This window comes from Leucoraja erinacea, chromosome 3, assembly GCF_028641065.1.
Source record: "Leucoraja erinacea ecotype New England chromosome 3, Leri_hhj_1, whole genome shotgun sequence".
NCBI lineage: Eukaryota > Metazoa > Chordata > Chondrichthyes > Rajiformes > Rajidae > Leucoraja > Leucoraja erinaceus.
The window spans coordinates 85,570,151-85,594,566 of NC_073379.1; the positions used below are offsets into that span (position 1 = coordinate 85,570,151).

The 24,416-nt window shown below is 43.9% G+C and overlaps 1 protein-coding gene and 1 long non-coding RNA gene across 3 annotated transcripts in view; one reads left to right on the plus strand and one right to left on the minus strand.

Moving 5' to 3' along the window:
* The window catches only part of LOC129695802 (sorting nexin-24-like), a 141,339-nt gene extending 123,930 nt beyond the window's left edge, over positions 1-17,409 (minus strand). The window contains exon 1 of one of the 2 annotated variants that reach the window (XM_055633128.1): positions 17,112-17,409. In XM_055633128.1, the coding sequence (XP_055489103.1) occupies positions 17,112-17,183 (72 nt within the window). In that variant the 5' untranslated portion in view covers positions 17,184-17,409. The remainder of the gene's footprint in view (positions 1-17,111) is intronic. The other variant, XM_055633127.1, reaches the window with a different exon arrangement.
* A 5,233-nt stretch (positions 17,410-22,642) lies between these two features.
* LOC129693990 (uncharacterized) lies at positions 22,643-24,164 on the plus strand. The gene is made up of 2 exons (XR_008722941.1): positions 22,643-22,752; positions 23,703-24,164. It is a non-coding gene; the product is annotated as an uncharacterized LOC129693990 (long non-coding RNA).
* Positions 24,165-24,416: the final 252 nt, after the last annotated feature.

The following is a 24,416-nucleotide window of genomic DNA, read 5'->3' on the forward strand; positions in this document are numbered from 1 at the left end:
TGTTCGATCAACGTACGGCATACGCTCATCCAATTTAAAACATTACATAGATTATATTATTCAAAAACTAAATTAAATAAAATCTTCCCTAATGTTTCACCAATCTGTGATAAATGCCTATGTCAAGAAGCTACCATAGCGCACTCTTTTGTTTTTTGTACAAAAATCCAAAAATTCTGGTATGAAATATTTGATATTTTTTCAAAATTGATCAAAATAAAACTGGTACCAAAACCAGAATGGATTATCTTCGGAATATCGGAAGATAACCCTGAATTAAACGTGTTTCAGAAGAATTTATTTAATTACGGGCTAATAATGGGAAAAAAGCTTATACTTAAATTCTGGAAAAATGCGCCGACACCAACAATAAAAATGTGGATATCAAATATGTTTGAAACATTACACCTGGAAGAGATGAGATTCCTCCTAGCAGGTAAAGCAGACCAATTTCAAAAGACGTGGTCTATGTTTCTGGACCTATTACAAGTATGAGGTGCAATAGTAATCTAAAAAAAAACAAACAAATATATAAATAAGCGGAATCAGGACCTGGTAACGGGAGGTAAAATAACAAAAACAGACTTGGTTGGTAGTCCCCTTTCTGCGGAGTTTAATGTTATAATAGAGCGATTGTTTCTACTTTCTCTTTCTTTCTTTTCTAGGGTCTATTTTCTCACTTTACTTCCTTCTCTAACTTCTTTCCTAAGGGGCTTTCTTTTCCTTACACTCTCGCACTGCACGATTCTCTTGCACTTTCTTTACTTTCCTAACTTCTACTTTTTTCTTAAAGCTCTAAAAAAAAAAAAAAATGAAGCGGTACAAAAAATGTATCAAGATATATGTGTTGTGTAGAATTGTAATTTACCGTACTTCTAATAAAAAAAAAATTAAATAAATAAATAAATAAATAAATAAATTCCGAATTACGAAAAGTGTCTGGTCCCAAGGCTTTCGGATAAAAGGTTGTGCACCTGTATATACACGTCGCTTGCAGAGTTCTTCATGCAATCAGAAAAGATTCCAACTGCCCTTCCTTCTTTCTGCATGGTGCATAGAATTCTAAGAGCATCTATCTTCATCAGAATTAGGAGGCAAAATAGTAAGATTAAAAGAGAACTTACCAGTTTGAAGTTTGATCGTTATTTTATGAGTAACGTTGAGGGATTACGTGAAGAACCCGCCAGGGCGCATGCGTGCCATTCTTCAAAGCAGTGGTGTGAAATCACAGATAACAGTAATGACTGAACATAGTAAGATTAGAGAAGAGGATACCAGTTGAACTTAATGATCAAGGGTGGGAGCGGAGGGCACGTAATCCCTCAACGTTACTCCTCATAAAATAAGAATCAAACTTCGAACTGGTAAGTTCTCGTTTAATCTTACTATTTTACTTCGCAGTCACGTGAGTGACTGCGTGAAGATTTCAAAGCTCTGTGATTTCATGCCGTGGAAACGAGTCCATGCATCACATCTGCCTTAATTGACTGAGGGAGTGTATGGATGAAGCAGCTCAGAGAGGTAAGGCGGGGCGAGCCCATTTAAAGATTTAAAAACAAATAAAATAATTTTAAAATGAACTCGAAAGTACACCGGGAGCCAGTGGAGGGAGGCCAGAATTGGCGTTATGTGCTCCCTCTTTCGAGTTCCAGTTAAAAGGCGAGCAGCAACATTTTGAACCAACTGGAGACGAGCCAGGGAAGATCGAGCAACTCCAAAATAGAGTGCGTTACAGTAATCCAGCCTAGATGTGATAAAGGCATGGATTACTGTTTCAAAATGCTGCCGCTCAAGAATGGGCTTCACCTTTGCCAGCTGCCTTAGGTGAAAGAAGCTGGACTTAACCACCGCGCCTATTTGATGATCTAATTTAAAATCACTGTCCATCCTAAAACCCAGGTCCAAAACTTTTGGCTTCACATACCGTGCCAGGGGACCGAAGTCAACAGGGGGAGGTTCATGGCAGCCATTGGGACCAAACAATATCACCTCTGTCTTCTTTTCATTAAACCCTAGAAAGTTTAGGGCCATCCAGGACTTAATGTCCTCAAGACAAGACAGAAGTGATTTGACAGAAAAGGCATCTTCCTTCCTCAGTGGCACATATAGTTGGCTATCATCAGCATAACAATGAAAAGAGATGCCATGCTTTCTAAGAATGGAACCCAGAGGAAGTAAGTACAGTGAGAAAAGCAGGGGCCCTAAAATTGAGCCCTGTGGAACCCCATATGACAGAGGAGCGGAGGAGGATTGTAACGACTGTACCCTTTGTGCTGTGACCAAGGCCATCAGCATGACTGTTTTGAGTGTCAGTGTTAGCAGGGACAGAGCTGGAGCTGGAGACCAGTTCCTTAGCAACGTTAGGACTATGCTCACATCCCATATTTGAGAGTACCTGGTTCTAGGGGGATTGATATTAAAAATTCCCCTCATAAGTTTGGTTACCAGGGGGTGAGTCCCAACAGAATGTCGCTCTGATGCTTGCCATAGATATGTTGAAAGGGCACTCCTGGCGCAGTTAATGGCACTGTAACTGAGCCCCCCATCATAATGGAGGCCTGCCAGGAATTCCAGAACAGACGTTATATTCATCGAGCTGTAGGTGATGCTGTTTCTGTGACACTATATCTCCCATCTCCTGATATAGACCAGATATTGTCTTTTGGTGGACTGTCTGTGGGCCACTGAGATTATGTTCAATGTTCGGTCCGTCAATCCCAGTTGCAGTAGAGGTTTCTTTAGACTCTACAAATCCCTGTTATGGGATGAACCAGTAAATCTGGTCGTTTCAGGATGGTGATACATGGTTCTAAGACCATGTCGAGTATCACAGGGAACCATGGTTGAGTAGGCTAATCGGGCACTACCAAAATACCAGACGCCGAGTCTTGTTGTATTTTGCGTAATACCCGACTGATGAGGCAGAAAGGAGGGAATGCATAGAAAAACAATTTCCCCCAATGCAGCGAGAATGCATCTGTTGCTGCTGCCCCAGGGTCTGGTTCCCAAGAAACATAGTTTGGTAACTGGTGATTGAGTCTAGATCCTTAGTGGAGGAGGAGCCATCTTGGGGAGCGGCTGGTAACCAGCAGCCGTCCGTTTAATTCGCTTTTTAAAAAAACGTTTTTAGTAAGTCCTGTGTTTCGTCCGTTGGAGAAATGGACTTTTTAATGTGGGGGTAGGGGGCAATTTTACCTCTAGGTCCCTACCTGGTCGGTGAGGCAGCTTTTTCTCCGGGCTGCCCGTCGACCCGTCCTCGTGGCCTACCAGCGGGCTTGGAGCGCCGATTCCTGGCGGGGACCGCCCAGCACCTCGGCCTCGGTGGCAGCACAGCGCTGGAGCGCTGTCGCGGAGCGGGCGATGCCTTGCCTGGGTCTGGCGACGCGCTGGAGCTCCGGTGAGCTGTGACTGCCGAGTTCAACACCTTCGGGCTGCGGGTCTGCGGAGCGGGCAGCGCCGACTTCAACATCGAGAGCCTGGGAGTTCCAACCCAGCGTGGCCTTGTCGGCTTCGGAAGTCGCGGTCTCCAGCTAGGAAGCGGCCGTTCCAGGTGGTCCAGCCGCTGAGAGGACCCTCCCGACGCCGGGGCAAGACCACCCGGTGAGAACGGCCAGGAACATCGGGCCTCCGTAGAGGCAATAGAGGTGGCCTCAATAGGCCTGACTTTGGGTGAACTTGGGGTTGGGGACTGGACATTGTGCCTTCCCCCACAGTGGTAACCATTGTGGGGGGATGATTTTTTTTTTGTCTGTAATGTAATCCTGTTAGTCTTTGTCCAAGATGGCTGTCGGAAGGGAGAGTGGACGCTGGCGCGCTTTAGCTGCCGCTGCTCTCTCTTCACATTGTGTTTTTGATTTTTTGTTTTTGGACTGAATTCTGTTTTTAATTTGTGTTTCTGTGATGTCTTTATTATTTATTTTATTCTGATTATATGTTTTCTATTCCTGTTAATCTCTGTAAGGTGTCCTTGAGATTTCTGAAAGGTGCCCAAAAATAAAATTTATTATTATTATTATTAAATAGATCGATATCTGGTGTTCCATACCATGCTACAATGTCAGCAAATACTTTTTTATCCAACGTCCATTCGATGCTTTCATTGAATTTGCGTGACCTGGTGTCTGCCACTAAATTTAGATTACCTGGTAGGTAAGTAGCTGATATCCAAATATTTCTCTGGACACACCATTGCCAAATTGTATTAGCCAGATTGTCACATGATGTCGATTTGATTCCACCCATGTGGTTAATATATGCCACCACGGTGGTATTGTCAATCTGTAGTCTAACATGCTGGTGATATATTCCAGAGCAGTATGACTTTAGGCCATAGAACGCACCCAACATTTCCAGGTAGTTTATGCCCAGTGTCTGTAGTAATGATGCCTCCTGTGCATTCCATCTACCTCCACAGCTGGAGATGGAATTGGTAGCACCCCAACCAAGTGCACTGGTATCAGTTTGTAGCACCACTGAAGGGTTGCTGATAATAATAGGGTTGGAGCAATGCCGAATGTTATCCGTCCACCATTTTAATTCCATAATTGCTTTCATTGGTAGCTTCATTGGTCTGTCAAAATGACCAGCATTAATTTTGAGTGCTTGTACTTTTGCCCTTTGTAAATTTTGGTATACAAAGGTCCAAATTGTGTGGCTGGAAAAGCAGCCACTATTTTGCCAATTACCCTTGCTACCAATCTGATAGATGGTTCACTGATGTCAATGAGGTTGTTGCAGGCCTCAGTTAAGACTGTAGCCTTGTCCTTTGGTAAAGTCACCGACATGTGAACTGAGTCAATAGTGAACCCAAATAATCCATTATGGTGGAAGGTGTTAGTTTAGATTTAACTGGATGGATGATAAACCCCAGTTTCTCAAACTATTGTTTGGTGGCTGATACAGCTAGTTTGGCCAATTCCAAAGTTTTGCCCACAATTAATATGTCATCTAGATAAGCCATGATCATATGTTTTTGTTTCCGAAGCAACGCTAGGGCTGGTTTCAAAATCTTTGCAAACAGCCTGGGGGCTGATGTTAATCCACTTGGTAGAGCTCTATACTGCCAGAGCTGCCCCATCCAGTTGAATTTTAAATACGTCTGTGGTCAGTCCGTATAGGCATTGAATAGTAAGCATCTTTTAAGTCGATGCTAGCCATGAAGTAGCCTTTGGAAATCAATTGTTTAGCAGTAACAAAGGTTTCCATTTTGAAATGAATATATTGTACAAATGTATTCAATTTGGTCAAATCTATGATGATGTGACAACCACCATCTTTTTTGTTTTTGGTAAAGATATTAGACACAAATTCCAGAGAATCGTGTTGGGTTTTTTCAATTACCCCTTTTGCGTGAAGTCACACCAGATCAGCATGTGCTTCTAATTTTTCTTTTTGTGAAAGCACGAATGTTCGGTTCGGTACATGCTGAACTTGGGGGGGCTATTTTTGTGCATACATTCAATGGTATATCCCTGGATACTGCTTAGGATATAAGTGTCTGTAGTTAATGTACTCCATGCACCCCAAAAGAAGTGTAATCATCCCATCGATATGTGTACTATCCACACTTCCTATAATTCGTAAGGGACCAGACCCACCTACCTCCATGGTTACCAGTGGAAGGTTTACTTCTTCCTGTGTAGTCTTCATGGAGGTTGAGGCGCCGGTGTCTGGGTTTGGGTTTGGGGTTTGTGCATTTTCCACGAAGGCGGGTCTGGGCTATGGCCTTAAAAAGACCGTTGTCCTGTATGCGCGGCCTTTGAGCTTTCACCAGCTTCTCTCGTTCTGCTGGTGGGTGCATAAGGTTGCTGTCTTCGGCTGTAGGAAGTCCTAGTTGGTGTCGCCTTTATGAGCCCCAGGGTTTTTGCCTCCTCATCGAGCTCCTTAACCTGCTTGGACAGGTTTCCCCCAAATAATAAAATTGGTGGCTTTGTGTCTCCAGGTTTGCACAGGCCTGCAAATTTCGGATTTAAGGCAGGTCGGATGGCACTCTTTCTCATGCTATTGATTTCAAACTGCGTATTGCAGAATAGTGCCAGTGCATCCTGTTGTTCTTGCGACATTTCCTTCCCATCCACTGTGTAGGCGAAGGCTGTAATCCCTGCTGTTAGAAGCTTTAGTATTTTCTGGAGTTTTACATCCAGGCTTCGACCTCCGGCTCCGACCTGTTTCCAGATACAATTATTCACAACTGGAACATTCAGGGATACGCAATTTCATGGAGCCAAATATTTTGCAGTGGTGTCCATCACAGCCTGTTCCTGTAGCTGCTTAAATGGCAGGACATCAATGCTGGCAGCTAGTTTCTGTTCAAGGTTTCATCCAGTTAAATCTGGCTGTATGTAGTTGGACACCATGTCCAGTAGATTTTCTCCTTCCTGCACCCCCTGCACACTTGAAGTTTGTTAGTCAAACCCCTCTTCAGGGTCTGCCCAGAATTGACCCCCAGTACTCCCCTCTGATGAGGGAGATGCACTGTGCAGCCCTACATAAGGTGCTGCTGTGGGTGTTTTATATGACCCATGGTGACTAGCCTCCATTTCCCGGAGTCTGTCACGTTGGAGCATTTGCTCCATAAGCCGCTCCATCCGGCTCCAACGCTCACGGTCGCTGGCCTCTCGCGGCTGCTCAAAGTCGGACTCATCAGAGTCAACAACTCTATTTGATTTTTGTTTTGCCTTCCCGCCCGGCCGCGGTGTTGATCTGGCCGGTGCGGGGGCGAAGTCGGGCACAGCTGATCCCATTACGGGTGATTCCTGTTCCGCTGGCTGCTGCTGGCTGCCCGCAACTCCGCGGTCCTCCCCCACCAGCTTTGTCGCAGCTCTGGTTGACTCCTTCGATTTATCCATCGTATCCCCACCTGTAGAACAATATGGGAACACTAAAGACCGCAGAGTATCACTTACCTGTCGGTCCCGGCTTTTAAACTTGCTGCGGGGGAATGTCGTTCCACCCCGCCTGTCGTTTCGCAATCACGTGACTCCGAAGTAAAATACAAAAATTATACAACTGTTCACAAAAATAATCACTAACATTATGAGCCACAAAGGACCTCAAAGTAATTATAAATCGTACTAAACCACTAAACACACAATTGACTTTGCCACTCCTCTGGAAACAAAAGCTCACTGTATTATACAATGGCCAATGCAGGGCAAAGTGGACAAAGTCCACTTTGGGGAAGAGCATAAATATAAATTGTTTCAATAAAAGTCTAGTGCATCAGTACATTTCATGAGGTACATCAAATGCACAGCCCAAGACGAATGTTAATGGCCATCAGAAAGGTAGGCTTTTCAAAATCTTAATTTAACTGAATTATCTTGTGCTTATTTCTGAAGTACTCTATGCAATTTTCCGATTTGTAGACTAATCGTTCATTAGCAGAATACTTTGAGGTAAATAACATTTCCCACAATTGTCTGTCCCATTCAACCCCAGAACCTGTCTCTCCTCAATCAAACTCTTTCAGCAATAGTTTAAAGATATAGCGTGTAAACAGTCGTTTTAGCCCACCAGATCCACGCAGACCAGCGATCCCTGTAAACTAACACTATCCTACGCATTAGGGTCAATTTACAATTATTGCTGGAGCCAAATTAACCTGTACATCTTTGTAGTGCGAGAGGAATCCTGAAGACCCAGGGGAAACACACATGGTCATGGGGAGAACATACACACTCAGTACAAACAGCAGCCACGGTCAGGATCGCACCCGGGTCTCTGGCATAGTAAGGAAATAACTCCACTGCTGCGCCACCATGCTGTGCTGTCAAATGTGTGCAGCTGTTTCCCCGTTTGCAGATAGATATCTCTTTATTAAAGGTATGTTGCTCCTAGTTTATCAGATCTGAACCTCATTTCAACTGGATAATTTAAATTCACTGAATTAAATAAAACTGGATTTAAAATGTTAGCATCGTAGAGATGCCATTGAACCATTGGGTTTTTATTATTTTTATCTTCTCAGCTTATTTATACTCTTTGAGGAAGAGAATCTATGCTCTTACCCATGCATCATTTCAGACCCACAACAGGAGGCCTGATTTTAAGTTCCCATGGAAATTGCTTTCCATGACATTCAGTTCCAAAGTAATTGAGAACAGGCAATAGACAACAGGTGTAGGAGTAGGCCATTTGGCCCTTCGAGCCAGCACCGCCATTCAATGTGATCATGGCTGATCATCCCCAACCAGTACCCCGTTCCTGCCTTCTCCCCATATCCCCTGACTCCGCTATTTTTAAGAGCCCTATCTAGCTCACTCTTGAAAGCATCCAGAGAACCTGCCTCCACCGCCCTCTGAGGCAGAGAATTCCACAGACTCACTCCACACAAAAAGTGTTTCCTCATCTCCGTTCTAAATGGCTTACTCCTTATTCTTAAACTGTGGCCCCTGATTCTGGAATGGGCAATAACTGCTGGCATTGCCAGTAATACAGTGTCTGCTGAATGAGTTAAAGGAAAACAAAATTAATTAGCGCCATGATAGGCAAAGAAATGCCTAAGATCCAGAGTGGGAAATTCTGACGTGCTATTAGAATCACTGAGATGATGTTTCTTAATACATAAACTTATGAGGTGCATGGACAGGATAGATTGTCAGATTATTTTCCACCACAAGGCGCAAAGGCCCAATATTAGAGGGCATAGGTTTAAGGTGCGAGGTGGAAAGTTTAAAGGAAATTTCGGAGGCAAATATATTTAGACGATGGTTGGTGCCTGCCAAAGAAAGTGGAAGAAGCAGATACGATAGCAATATTGACGAAGCATTTAGACAGATGTGATCAGGCAGGGAATGGGAGGGAGATGGGATTATTTTTGATTGGCATTATGGTCAGCGGAGACATCGTGGGCCAAAGGGAGTGTTCCAGTGCCATACTGTTTTATGTGCGACCTGAAGTGAACTGCGCCTTTCCAATCATTGCTTGTGATGTTCAAAATTGTCAAAAGTTGATTTTCTCCACATTTATCATGATTGTTTTCACCTCTATTTCTCATAAGAAACTTTAAATATAAAAATGTTTTTGTTGTTCATTTAAAAATTACCCTCATGTACTCAACAGCACCATTAAAATAAGTATTAAAAAATCATTGATTAATTTTTCAAGGGATGCCAAATGAGTGGATTTATTATCCCATAATTCATTATTCCCATTCCATATGTTACTCTAAATGATAGCAAATGTTAAGGAATTACTTTATTTTCAATTATTCTGTTCATTCTATTTGAGTGAATACTTGTAACATCAGAATTTGATCTCGGGGCTTTCAAGCAAGATTTTGAATAATTTATTAAAAATAATTTGAGTTAAATTCTAACCTCAGTATTTCAATTTCATTGCTCATTTGAAAGCAATACGTATTTTTTCCTAAGAGTCATAATTATCAAACAAGCCCTCGCTGAGTTACAAATACCCGACTTGTGGACACCCAGTCATATGAGAGAATCCCATAAATATTATTAAATTCAAATTAGAACCAGTCTTGAAAAAAGTAACGTTTTTACATGTCAGATATAGTGTTGGAGTAACTCAACAGGTGTGGCAGCATCTCTGCATAGGCGTTGGGACCCTTCGGTCTGAAGAAAGGTCTCGGCTCGAAACGTTAAGTATCCATGTTCTCTAGAGAAGCTGCCTGACCTGCTGAATTACTCTAGCATTTTGTGTAAACCAGCATTTGCAGTTCCTTTATTCTACTGTTTGCATGTCACCCCCCTGCAGTAATTAGACACCTTGTCTCCCAAGTAGATAGGCTGCCAGCTTCACCGTGACAGACTACTTAAGGGCCTGTCCCACTGTATGAGGTCATTCAAGAGTTCTCTCGAGTTTTCCCCTGACTCGAACTCGGAGAATGTCCGTAGCGGGTCCGTAGGAGTTTGTGGATGTCTTGTAACGGCTTTTACGAGTAATGGTAGGTACTCGGGAAATTTCGTAAACTCTTGATGTTTTTTCAATATTGTGAAAAATCTCCACGAGTAAAAAAATAATCGTGATGAAATTTTTTTTAAACTTTTTACTCGTACGAGCCACTACGAGACATCCACAAACTCCTACGGGGAAATCTCCATATAACCATATAACAATTACAGCACGGAAACAGGCCATCTCGACCCTTCTAGTCCGTGCCGAACACATAATCTCCCCTACGAGTAGTCCCATATACCTGCGCTCAGACCATAACCCTCCATTCCCTTCCCATCCATATAACAATATAACTCGGGAGAACACTTGAATTGCCTCCTACAGTGGGACAGGCCCTTTAGTAGTTGCTTTGGAAGTTGATAAGCAACAATGAAACTGACAAGAAACAATGTAACATCCACTGATACTTCAAAGCCATCAAAACCATTCATTAAGTTTGTGATATCTGATTCTGTATCTCTGTAACAAGTCGGGGATTACAATAAATAAATATTCAGGCGTACATCAACACCATTCATTATAATACTGTGAAAATATAGTTACTGTATCGGGTGATTTTGTGTCTTTTTTTCCTTGTTTAAGGATAAAGGGGAAATCCTTTAGATGAGAAAAACATTTTTCACTCAGTGGTGAATCTCTGGAACTCTCTGCCACAGAAGGTAGTTGAGGCCAGTTCATTGGCAATATTTAAGAGGGAGGTAGATGTGGCCCTTGTGGCTAAAGGGATCAGGGGGTATGGAGAGAAGGCAGGTACAGGATACTGAGTTGGATGATCAGCCATTATCATATTGAATGGCGGTGCAGGCTCGAAGGGCCAAAGGGCCGAATGGCCAACTCCTGCACCTATTTTCTATATTTCTATGTTTGTATACCATAAGGCTAGTGCCATACCAACACAATGCCCATAATCAATTGACTTTCTGGCCATTTCTTTGTTTATACATTTATACATAGAATCACACCCATTTACAGAAAAATAGGTGCAGGAGGCCATTCGGCCCTTCGAGCAGCACCGCCATTCAATGTGATCATGGCTGATCATCTAAAATCAGTACCGCATTCCTGCTTTTTCTCCCATACTCCTTGATTCCTTTAGCCTTAAGAGCTAAATCTAACTCCCTCTTGAAAACATCCAGTGAATTGGCCTCCACTGCCTCCTGTGGCAGAGAAATCCACGGATTCACATACCAAGAATTACATTAATGGTGACGGATTAATTGTTTGTGGTTTATTTATAATGTAAACTGATAGCTCAGATTAACATGATTTTATTTAAATCATGATATATGGACTGCAGTACTATTCCATTTTTTGCTGCTACAAATATAGTTTTTAAATATGTTTACCAGCCTTTAAAATATATATAAAATTCCATGCACAGCACTAAATTCGATTATTTTTTTTTTTTATTATTGTTATAGTTAACAACGCTTCATTGTAAAATCATTCTGGTTTTCAAATCCCACCATGGTCTTAACCTTCTTTCTCCCTCTTTGTAAACCTCACATCTTCAGACTGAGTTAGTTTGCTGAGTTACTCAAGCTCTTTGTGCTGTTTCACCTTAAAACTAGAAGCCGAAACCGCTGGTCTGTTGCGTCTCATGTTGAAGCTCCTGGCAGTCAGTGCTTTTTTCAGGCCCATGCAAACGACATGATGCGCTTGTTCACCGTAGGACTCCCTCCCCTCTCACTAGCTGCCACTTCCACCTGTCGGCTGTCACTTTGTCCCTTCCTCCTCCACCACCACCGCCACCTCCTTCTCACCCGCAGTCGCTAACATCTTCCAAGGTGGAGTATGTTGGTGACTCCGGGGCGAAGGAGGAGGAGGCAGCGGTGGAATGCGGAGAGAACAAGACGCGCCCATAAGATCATGTGATAAGAGTAGAATTGGGCCACTCGGTCCATGAAGTCTACTCCGCCATTCAATCATGGCTGATCTTTCACTCCCTCCTAACCCCATTCCCCTGCCTTCTCCCCATAACCTCTGACACATATACTAATCAACAATGTATCTACCTCTGCCTTAAATATATCCATTGACTTGGCATCCACAGCCTTCTGTGGCAAAAAATTCCACAGATTCACCATCCTCTGATTAAAGAAATTCATCCTCATCTCCTTCCTAAAAGAATGTCCTTTAATTCTGAGGCTATGTTCTCCAGTTCTAGACTCTCCAACTAGTGGAAACATTTTCTCCACATCCACTTTATCCAAGCATTTCACTATTCTACCTACTCATTCCTGGGATCATTCTTGTAAACCTCCTCTGGACCTTCTCCAGAGCCAGCACATCCTCCCTCAGATTTGGTGCCCAACATGGTTCAGAATATTCCAATTGCGGCCTTATAGAGCTTCTGCATAACATTCCTGTATTTCTATACAAGCCCTCTATAAATAAATTCTAGTATCGCGTTTACTTTCTTTACTACTGATTCGACTTGCAGATTAACCTTTTGGGAACCCTGCACCAGCACTCGCAAGTCCCTTTGCACCTCCGATTCCTGGATTCTCTCCCCATTTAGAAAATAATCTACGCCTTTATTCCTATTACCAAAATGCATGGCTCCATACTTTGCTACAATATACCGTATTCCAATTGTCACTTCTCTGCCCACTCTCCTAACCTGTCCAAGTTCTTCTGCAGAGTCCCTGCTTTCTCTACACTACCTGTCCCTCCACTTATTTTATGTGAAAGGAAGATGCAGAAGCTGGTGAGAGGGGCAGGAGCCCCACAGTGACCAAGTGCATCCGGTCAGTGGCGGTAGCCTGAAGAAAGCGCTGTCCCCAGGGGCTACAACTCAAGCTTCAACAACCATGTCAACTTGGGGTGGGTGAAGAAATGTTCACTGGTGCATCTTGCGAGCCAGGGTTGGCGTCGGAAGCTAGGGCTGTAAGCGAAAGGAAAAGGGCTTCAAACACTTAGGAACACGTATAGAAACAAGGAACAGCAGGTGCTGGTTTACACTAAAGGACACAAAGTGCTGGAGTAACTCAGCGGCTCATGCAGCATCTCAGGAGAACATGGATAGGTAATATTTCGGGGCAAGAACCACCTTCTGAGTGAACACCAGCTGCAGCAGGTTCCTTTCCAAGTCATCTTGCTTGGAAATATTTTGTAATTCATTCATCATTATTAAGTTAAAATCCTGGAACCTCCTCTTGAATAACATTGTGGGAATATCTTCACCTGAAAGATTACAGCATCACCAAATGGGATAATTACTTTAAATTAGTACTTCACAATAAAGTTTAAGAACTCAAGATGTACTCCTGTGTGTAAGGGCAAAAAAGGTAAATCAGTTATTTTCTACCAGTTAAATGGCACGTGATATGTATTATGCTGTACTGAGAATAACTATTAATTTTACCAAACAGTAAATTATTGTGAGATTTATACTTCTTTTTTTCTTGTTACATCCAGATACATGGCAATATCTTTTATAAATTAATTTCTAACCTAAACTCTTTTGTGGGGTGATTCAGGACAAAGTTTTACTTTCTTAAAGTAACATTTTGTCCTGAATCACCCACAAAAGAGTTTAGGTTAGAAATTAATTTATAAAAGATATTGCCATGTATTATACACATTACGTCCCCGGTAGATTTAATAACATTAAATAGTTGATGTCAATATAAAGAAAAACCTGAAATTGGAGAAGTCAATGTTCATACCGCTGGGGTGTAAACTACCCAAGCGAAATATGAGGTACTGCTCCTCCAATTTGTGGTGGGACTCACTCTGGCCATGGATTTGAGTATAGGAGCAGGGAGGTTCTACTGCAGTTGTACGGGGTCTTGGTGAGACCACACCTGGAGTATTGTGTACAGTTTTGGTCTCCTAATCTGAGGAAAGACATTCTTGCCATAGAGGGAGTGCAGAGAAGGTTCACCAGACTGATTCCTGGGATGTCAGGACTTTCATATGAAGGAAGACTGGATAGACTCGGCTTGTACTCGCTAAAATTTAGAAGATTGAGGGGGGATCTTATAGAAACTTACAAAATTCTTAAGGGGTTGGACAGGCTAGATGCAGGAAGATTGTTCCCGATGTTGGGAAAGTCCAGAACAAGGGGTCACAGTTTAAGGATAAGGGGGAAGTCTTTTAGGACCGAGATGAGAAAAACGTTTTTCTCACAGAGAGTGGTGAATCTCTGGAATTCTCTGCCACAGAAGGTAGTTGAGGCCAGTTAATTGGCTATATTTAAGAAGGAGTTAGATGTGGCCTTGTGGCTAAGGGGATCAGGGGGTATGGAAAGAAGGCAGGTACAGGATACCGAGTTGGATGATCAGCCATGATCATATTGAATGGCGGTGCAGGCTCTAAGGGCTGAATGGCCTACTCCTGCACCTATTTTCTATGTTTCTATAGAGGAGGCCCAGGACAGAAAGGTCAGATTTGGAATGGGAGGGGGAATTGATGTGCTGAGCCATCGTGAGATCAGGTTGGTTATTGCGAACTGTGGGGAGGTGTTGGGCAAAGCGATCGCCAAGCCTGCACTTGGTCTCACCGATGTAGAGCAGTTGACACCTAGAGCAGCGGATGCAATAGATGAGGTTGGAGGAGATGCAGGTGAACCTCTGCCGCATCTGCTTGGGTCCTTGGATGGAGTCGAGGGGAGGTAAAGCGACAAGTGTAGCATTTCCTGCGGTTGCAAGGGAAAGTACCAGGGGAGGGGGTGGTTTGGGTGGGAAGGGACGAATTAACCAAGGAGTTGCAGAGGGAGCGGTCTCTGCGGAAAGTTGAAAAGGAAGGAATGGGAAGATGTGGCCAGTGGTGTGATCCCGTTGGAGGTGGCGAAAATGTCGGAGGATTATCTGTTGTATGTGACAACTGGTAGGGTGGAAGGTGAGGACAAGGGGGGACTCTGTCCTTGTTACGAGTGGGGGAGTGAGAGCGGAGCTACGGGATATAGAGGAGACCATGTTGAGAGCCTCATCTATAGTCGAAGAGGGGAACCCCTGTTCCCTAAAGAATGAAGAAATCTCCGATGCCTTGGTTTGGAACACCTCATCCTGGGTGCAGATGCGGCGTAAACGGAGGAATTGGCAGTAGGGGATAGAATCCTTACAGGAAGCAGGTTGGGAAGTAGTGTAGTCCAGATAGTTATGGAAGTCAGTGCGTTTGTAGTTGATGTCGGTCAGTATTCTGTTACCTGCGATGGAGATAGTGAGGTCTAGAAACGGTAGGGAGATGTCGGAAATGGCCCAGGTAAATTTGAGTGCCGGACGGAGGTTAGTGGTGAAATGGATGGGCAATGAGTGCTGCACGGATGCAGGAGGTGGCACCAATGCAATCGTCAATGTAGCGGAGGTAGTGTTGGGGATAGGGCCACGGTACGCCTTGACCAAGGATTGTTCCACGTACCCAAGAGGCAGGCATAGCTGGGGCCTATGTGCGTGCCCATGGTTACGCCTTGGATTTGGTGGAAATGGGAGGAGTCAAAGGAAAAGTTGTTGAGGGTAAGGACCAGCTCCGCTAGGCGGAGGAGAGTATTAGTAGACGGGGATTGGTTGGTTCTGTGGTCTAGGACGAAACGGAAGGCTTTAAGACCCTCCTGGTGGGGGATGGAGGAGTAGTGTGACTGGACATCCATGGTGAAGATGAGGGATTGGGACCTGGAAAACGAAAGTCATGGAGGAGACGAAGAGCGTGTGAGGTGTCTTGGACATAGGCAGGGAGGGATTTGACCGGGGGGGGGGGGGGGGGGGAAATAGGATGGAATCTAGATGTGTGTGGAAATAACTTTGGCAGGACAAGAACAAGCAGAAACAATGGTTCACTTCGGGTCTTGCATTTACAATTAGGTTTCTGTGAAAGATTTTCAACTGAAAGTAACAGATTCCAGGGCAGCAAGTTAAACAGGTATTTTAATTTGTTCAAACAATATGTCAAAGCAAGAATAATTGGTGTCTTTGTTTGGAACTAGTATTGAGGAAATGAGTTGAGCAGCATTATGACAAAGAAGCGTCACTTGTTAAAGGAAAATTATATTATCCCGTGTAAAATCAAATTTGAAAGAGCCGCAACATATCTCTCTGACTCTGATCAGTAGAAAGGAAAGTGAAGAAATTCATGATCCATTTGAAGAAATTCATGATCCATTCTCATCTATCGGCATTGAGATTTAAATGCAGTGTGACGAGTGCCCAAAGTTAGTTTCAAAAATGGACTTTAGCTGACTGGAATTGCTATTCCATTCTATTTACATTCGTAAAAATGCATTTTCAACAACAACTAAGCTAAAGTAAAATACCAAAAGAGACCAAGCATTGGAAAGATGCACGCCGTTTTCTTGTCCATCTCCACACCAAAATATTGATACAACAGGCATGAAAATACATTTTCTTTAATATTACGCCTTGGTATGTGTGGTCATCATTGCGAGTAGTATGTGTAATAATGTGTAATGCATCCCCACCCAATTCTAAATGGGCGATGGTCGTTTCATGATGAATCATAAGCCATATTCTCACTTTGTATCAAAATTTCATAAAACAATGTTAGCTTTTCACAGAAAACTGGTACTCAATAGAGTGAGTTTCAGATTATTCAATATAATCAAACCCACGCAAGAACTTTCAATAAATTTCAAACATATGACATAATAAACAAAATGCCTGGGACTTTAAACGGTTACATCAGGCCACCTACTCTCTGGGATTACACATTTGGAGAAACATTGACCTAATAATTTTATTGATGTTGTGAAATAAAATGAAATAAAGACAGTGTAATTTCACGGCAAAACAACTCACTGTGCCGTGTGTTATATATCGTGTCTCAGTGTGGAAACAGGCCCTTCGGCCCAATTTTCCCACACCGACCAACATGCCACATCTATACTAGCCCCACTAGATCCATATCCCTCTAAACCTGTCCTGCCAACGTAACTGCCTAAATGGTTCTTAACCAGGTGCATATGGTTTATATTCCGAAAAAGTAGCAAGATCTGGTAGTAAAACTGCAACTATTTCCACACAATCAGTGAAAAGCTCTTACTCAATAAATAACTAGTAAGTGCAGCGCTTCTGGGTTGCACGGTGCCGGCCAAACCTACAACGCCGTCCTCCCGTGGATCCAATGGCAAGCATGTATCGATGAGCTGTAGGTACAAGGAGAAAACGCAGCCAGAGCATTTGCAGTTACCATCAGCTAGTAATGCGGCCCCGGAAGGACGTGTCTCGGCTTACCGTGTATCCTCTCTCCAGATCGCTCTCCTCATATCGGAAGGACGGGATTGATACTTCTATCGTGTGGTGCATGGTGCACAGGTCCTCCCAGCCGTGCAATAGCAATCACTGGATCAAAAACGATCAACCTTTGACTGCAACTTTTTGTGTTTACCCGTGCACCGAAGGCGAGAAGGGGTTAATGCTGTGCCACTTTTGCAGCTGCAAGTTCTTGGCGCCGGGATCAGCAGCAGCAGCGGCAGCAGCGCCAGCGATCAGATGCAGACAAAAGCCATTTGCAAAGCGGAGAGCGGCCACGTGAGCGCGCCCCGCACCACGTGATCCTGGGATCGGAATGTCGCCGCCCGCGTCACGTGGCCATTGGAATGCTGCGACTCCGGCCGAGTTCCAACAAGTTCACAAGTTCCAGGAACACAATCAGGCCATTCGGCCCCGCAAGTCTACCCCGCCATGCAATCCAAAGATCATAGAGCGCAGCAAGATACGCTACATGGGTGATTGTTGGCGCCATTTTACTGGGAGGCCTCGATATTGTCATGGTGTCTGTTGTGTCTTCGTGTTTGATATCCTGATAATAAACGACACAATTCAGGTTGTTTTGGTTGCCTTACTGTACTCCTTTATTCAGCTGCTTTTCTGTGTTGCGTAGTGATACTAAAAGTGCTTACATACCTAATCACAGTGTGTGTGTGTGTGGTGAGTGTGCCTGATACAAAGTAGTGCAGGAGGTTGGGACTGCTACAATGAATATGTAGCATATGTAACATCCCCCCTTCTCAAAAGAAAGGAACAAAAATTAGTGACATTAGAGGATTGCCAGAGCGAGGGTGGCAATCCTGTAGCAGATACCGTGGGATTATTCTGCCCACATTCATGGCATTCTGCTTTCTACTATACTACACAACCAAATATATAATGGCAGCTTTGTTTTCTTTCAGGTAGTGCGTAGCCAGTCAAGAGTCATGTCTTGGCGTGACTTGTCCCTTCCAGTGCTAGCGATAACGCGCTGGGGGTAAGATGTTGCTCCTGGATCTAGTAGATCTGGTTGTTGCCTGCAGTGTTGCACTCGATGTATTGGTAACTTGTTGAGTTGTTTCCTGGCCGTTGGTTGGTGCTGGTTGACTATATGACTCACTGGTAGCAGTTTGTGAGAATGTGTTGTCATCAATGGTAGGTGTTGCTGCTGCTGTGGGTGGTGTCCTAGGAGTTGCTGGCGTTGTCTTTGAAGTTGCAGGTGTTGACATTTCAGGTGTCGGGCGGATGTGAATTCTGTTTCGTCTCAACTGCCTGCCCGGTTCTGTCTCTATGATATATGATTTTGGGGTTCCAGCCCTGCTGGTGATTTGTGCTGGGGTCCATTTCTTTGTTGTTGGATCCTGAGCATGTACGTTTTGGCCTTGAAATAGTTCAGGCAAGTACTGTGCATTTTTGTTGTATTGTTTCAGCCCCTCCTCCTGGGCAGCTGCCAATTTTGCCCTTGTTTCTTCTTGGTCGATAGGGGGTTGGATTTTGCTTGGCAGGGTGGTTTTATATTTCCTGCCATTTAGCATTTCTGCAGGAGACTTCATGTCAGCCTTTAGTGGAGTTGCCCGTAAGGATAAAAGTGCCAGGTTTGGATCCTCCTTTGCCTCTCGGCATTTTATTAGTGTTTTCTTGACTGTCTGTACTTGCCTTTCAATAAACCCATGGCCCTTTGGGTAATGTGGTGAAGATGTTGTGATTTTGAACCCGTATTCGGTGGCTAGCTCTCTGAATTCCCGAGATGTGAATTGGGTTCCATTGTCACATACGATCTGCTCAGGTATTCCTTGCTCTGCAAACAACCCTCTAACAATTGACACAATTGTTTTAGCTTTCAGATCCTTTACGTTTCTCACAAATGGGAATTTGGAGTAGTAGCAGGCCATAATCAAATACCATTGCTGGTTCTCTGTGAACAGGTCTGCTCCGATGGTTTGCCATGGCCGGCTTGGGATATCACTGGGTGTCATTTCCTCCTTCTGTTGTGAATTCCTGTATTTTTGGCATATGTGGCATGTAGATACCAGCTTTTCTATGTCCTTGTACATGCCTATCCAGTACACAGCGGATTTAGCACGGAGTCTGCACTTTTCCATTCCTAAGTGTCCCTGGTGGATCTTTTCGAGGATTTCTTTTTTCATGGACTTGGGTATGATGATTCGTGATCCGGCCATCAGGACTCCATTCTCTACCGAAATATCATCACGGATGGTCCAGTATTCGCGGAGGAGAGGCTGAACTTGTTGTCTCTTTTCTGGCCACCCCTGTATTACCATTTGGGTGAGGAGCTGGAGTTCTTCATCTCTGGCTGTTTCCTCTTTGATCTGTTCCAGCTTCACGCTTGTCACACTCACAATGTGGTGGATCTTTATGCTCAGCCCTTCCATCTCTTGTTTGTCATGTGTTGATAGTCTGGATAGGGCGTCAGCTAGCAGCAGGTCTTTTCCTGGCTTGTATCTGATGTTGTAGTCGTAGTGCTGTAGCCTCAGTAATAGTCTCTGTAGTCTGGCTGGTGCATTGGTGAGGTTTTTTTTTTCGATTTGTTCTAGAGGGCGGTGGTCTGTTTCAATGTCGAAATACCTTCCATATAGGTAAGTGTGAAATTTCTCGCAGCCATAGACTACTGCTAAGAGTTCTCTCTCTATGTTTGCGTACCTTGATTCTGTAGGAGTGAGTGCTTTGGATGCATACGCAATAGGTCGGCCATTTTGTATCAGTACTGCTCCGACTCCTCTCATGGAGGCATCAACTTGGAGTGTTACAGGTTTCTGCCTGTCATAGTACTTCAGTATCGTTTCTTTTCTGATGATTTGTTTTATTTTTTTTAAATCTTGGCTATGTGAAGCACACCAATCAAATTCAGCGTCGTCTTTCATCAATTCACGGAGATTTGCTGTGTGATTAGCAAGCTTAGGTATGAAGACTCCCATGTATTGTATGAGCCCTAGGAAACTTCTTAGCTGTTTCTTGTCTTTGGGTTCCTCCATGTGGTTGATAGCATCCACTTTTGTAGGGTCCGGTTTCACTCCTTCTGCAGAGTAAATCAGTCCAAAGAATTTGCACTCCCTTTCTTTGATTATGCATTTGTCTGCATTGAGCTTTATGCCGGCTCTTCGAGTTTTTTCCATAGCCTCATGGAGGCTGTAATCATGCGTGTTTTCATCTCTGCCGTATACTTGGATATCATCTGCTATCCCGATTGCCCCTTTACAGCCTTTGTATGTTTCATCTATTTTCCGCTGGAAGACATCTTGACTCACCTTCAGCCCGAATGGGAGCCTGTTGAATCTGAATCTGCCAAATGGCGTGTTGAAAGTGGTGAGCATTGATGACTTTCGGTCTATTTTGATGTTCCAATATCCATTGCTAGCATCCAGCTTGCTGAACACCTTGGAACCGGCCAGTGCTGGTGTGATCTCTTCAAGGGTTGGAGTTGGATAATGGTCGCGCTTCAATGCATTGTTCAGATCCCTGGGATCAAGGCATATCCTTAGTTTTCCGTTTGGCTTTTCTTTAACAACAATTGAATTTACCCAATCAGTTGGTTTAGTTATTGCTGTGATGATGCCCTTTTTTTCCATTTCGTTTAGTTGTTCCCTTAGCCTCTCTTTCAGTTCAAGGGGAACACGGCGGGGTGGGTGGATCACTGGTTTCACACTGGGGTCTACTGTGATATGGTATTCGTATTCCTCAAAACAACCAACGGTATCGTCAAAACACTCTGGGTACATGTCAATCAATTCTTCTTTGTTCCTGATGGGCGGCCGGTTTTTGATGGGTATGTTTCTGTCAATTCTGCAGGAGTTTGTCTTGATTTCATGGTTGATTGACACAATCTTCAGTCTTTGGCACGTGTTCAGGCCGAGAATAGCAGGTCCTTTCGATTTAGTGATGTAGAAGGGGCATTTCACTTCTTTCCCTTTGTATGTTCCTGCTATGATTGGTTTGCCTAGCTGTGGGATTATGGAACCTCCGTATGCAGCTAGGACTACATCGCTACTTCCAAGGATTCCTTTCCTGACGCTGCCATCTTGTGTCATGTGTTCAGGGAATATCTTTCCGTAAAGATTGACTGGTAAGATATTGCTCTGGGCTCCAGTATCAATTTTGAGCCTTAGATTAATCGTTGTTCTTTTCTTTCCCACTTTTTTCTGTAGTTGTATTATAGTATATGCTTCATCTCTGTTGCTATGTGGTTTGTTGTTTCCCATTTCGTGGACGTCAATGGTCCCAACGGAAAGGAATTCTTCCTCAGAGGTATCTGAGGTTATCTCCTCTTCCTGTTGGACGTGTGCGTGTATTTGTTTCCTTCTCGTATTTCTATCGTTCTTTGACCATTGCTGCTTTGGCTTGGTGCTGTATGATTTTGTTGACCTACACATTTTCTTCCAGTGGTTAGGCCTCCCACAGGAGTTGCAGGTAGTCCCGTATGCTGGGCAATCCCTGCGATCATCAAATGCATGCTCTGTACCGCAGTTCCAGCAGCTTCTTTGGCCTGCTTGTTTGTTTGCATGCCTAGAAAATGTCTGCTTTGGAGCCTTTAAGGTGGAGCCAGGGCCACGTTTTGAGAGAGCGTCTATATTCACTCTGGTGCTGCTCTGAGATGAGCCAACTTGAAGGGAGAGGGAGGACATTTGTTTCCTTGTAGCTTCGAAAGCTCTGGCAGCATCTACGGCGTCTTTTAGGTTGAGGGTGTCTTTCCCTATTAGGGACTTTTGGACCTCTTGGTGGGCGCACCCCCATATTAGCTGGTCGACAATTCTGTCATCTTCATCACCAAATCTGCATTTCTTGGCCACGTTCCTTAGTCTCGACAGGAAAGTGTCGGTTGTTTCTTGTGGGTCTTGTCTTAGCCCTTGGAACTCATACCGATGGATTCTGTGGTTTGATTTGGGCTCCATATGGTTCGCAAACCTGTCAAGGACTATTCCCGGATTATTGCAGTCGGGCTCTGTTAAGCTCCAACTGTTAAAAATGTCTAGACCCTTTTCCCCGAGCCATAGTAAAATATAACTGACCTTCTCTTCATCTGCAGTTCCTTTCAGGAAGCTTTTGAATGCCAGCTGGCTCTTTTGTTTGAATTTCTTGAACGCCTCCACCACATCATCGGCGTCCCAGTTCATAGTAGGGTGGAGGTTCATTGCTGCGGCAACAGCTGCTGTGGAGGCCGCCATCTTGTGTTGTTAGGCCGGTGCACAAAAAAAAATCAATTTCTCTGCAGCCGCTGTTCCTAATTCCCAATAGTGATTCACAATAGCGCGGTTTTGTACTCGAAAGTCACCGCTGCCACCATGTTGTGTCTTCGTGTTTGATATCCTGATAATAAACGACACAATTCAGGTTGTTTTGGTTGCCTTACTGTACTCCTTTATTCAGCTGCTTTGTCTGTGTGGTGCGTAGTGATACTAAAAGTGCTTACATACCTAATCACAGTGTGTGTGTGTGTGGTGAGTGTGCCTGATACAAAGTAGTGCAGGAGGTTGGGACTGCTACAATGAATATGTAGCATATGTAACAGTGTCCACATCTACACTAAGAGCTCAATGTACTGCTATAAATTGCTCTAATCGCCAATGTTGATGACCCTACCAGTCTTTCTTCAGGTTCTCTGCCACAGAAGGTAGTTGAGGGCAGTTCATTGGCTATATTTAAGAGGGAGTTAGATGTGGCCCTTGTGGCTAAAGGGATCAGGGGGTATGGAGAGAAGGCAGGGACAGGATACTGAATTGGATGATCAGCCATGATCATATCAAATGGCGGTGCAGGCTCGAAGGGCCGAATGGGCTACTCCTGCACCTATTTTCTATGTTTCTATGTTCCCCAATAACAGAAAGGCGAGGAAATATTGTTGTTTTCTGACGATATTATTCTGTCCTGAAAAATGTATTTTCTGTGCCCCCATCAATAGTCATTGGGAAACTAGGTTTGTGGGTACATTAGAAAGTTATTAGATTTTTTTTTAATAGATCTATTCTTACCACAATAATAGTCATCAATTTTTACACTTTTGTACATTTTTGTCTTTGTTCTTGTAAGGCAGGGGCCTCCAAAATATGGCCCACGGGACACCAGGCCCATCACGAGATTTCTCAAGCTCAGATTCGAGTTGGGGAGCGCGGCGGCCCGGGGCTGCTCTTTAGTGTTGTTACCGGTTAGGTCCCTCGAATTGTCAGTGCCAAGACATCACAGGGCTGCCGTGAAGAAGGGTGCAGTGGGGGGTACGTCGGCGATCAGAATGGGGCGGCTGTGCGTTATAATGTGTCATCGTGCCTCTCTCTCTCTCCCCCCCCCCCCCCCCCCCATTTCTCTCCCCCTCCCCCCCCCCTTTTCTCTCCCCCCCCCCCCCTTTTCTCTCCCCCTCCCCCCCCCCCCTTTTTCTACCCCCCCCCCCCCCTTTTCTCTTCTCTTTCTCTCCATTTACATTTAAGTAAATTGACTTAAAGGCAAAATCTCTCCCCACAACTGAAAGCAATTGCACTTAAGTGATACATCATCCATTCTGCAGGTATGTAGTTATAATCATTTTTTTCCTTATTAGTTAATCCTATATGATATGTTCTGTAATTTCAGATGTCAACAGCGGGTCCAGAATACTCGTCAACAAGATCTCCTACACCGAACTACGGTGTACTTGTCAACCACCTGCCGTCTTTGTTCTGAACACTGAATTTGATCAGTTTTCCAACAAGCAAACCAATAACAGGCTAAATTGGAATGCAGTTCCAACGCTATTTGACATCACTAACCCGCCGAAACGTCTGTTTTCCCAACGCAGGTTACTCAAGAGGAAAAATGGGAACCTCCCGTTACCCACACACAATTGTGCAAAAGACGATTTATTTATTATTGGACATGTTGGAAATGTCCTTTGGGGTAAGCAAGGGGTGGGGCTATCATTGTTTGAAATATGTTGAATTTTACACCGTTTTAATCGGTTAACTGATATGCAAAATACTGCAGCCCTGTATATCTCGTGCACAAAATGATGTAAATATTACCATGAATAACGGAAATAAAAAGTATTTTCCTTGTTTATGAAGTTCAATTTAGAATTATTTGAAATTGTGGGGGTTGGTGCAATATACTGCTGACCCACAAATGTGTCCTTATGAGACATTCACATTTTAAAAATCCAGGTCTCAAAAAAAAGCAAGAAGGTCCCCTTGTTATTTGACCAACTTATCAGCTGAATCTAAATATGTAGGTATGTATGCACTGCATTGTATTACACGAATATAGAATGAAAGAATGGAAAAATATTTTGACATTGTGTTCATGAATATT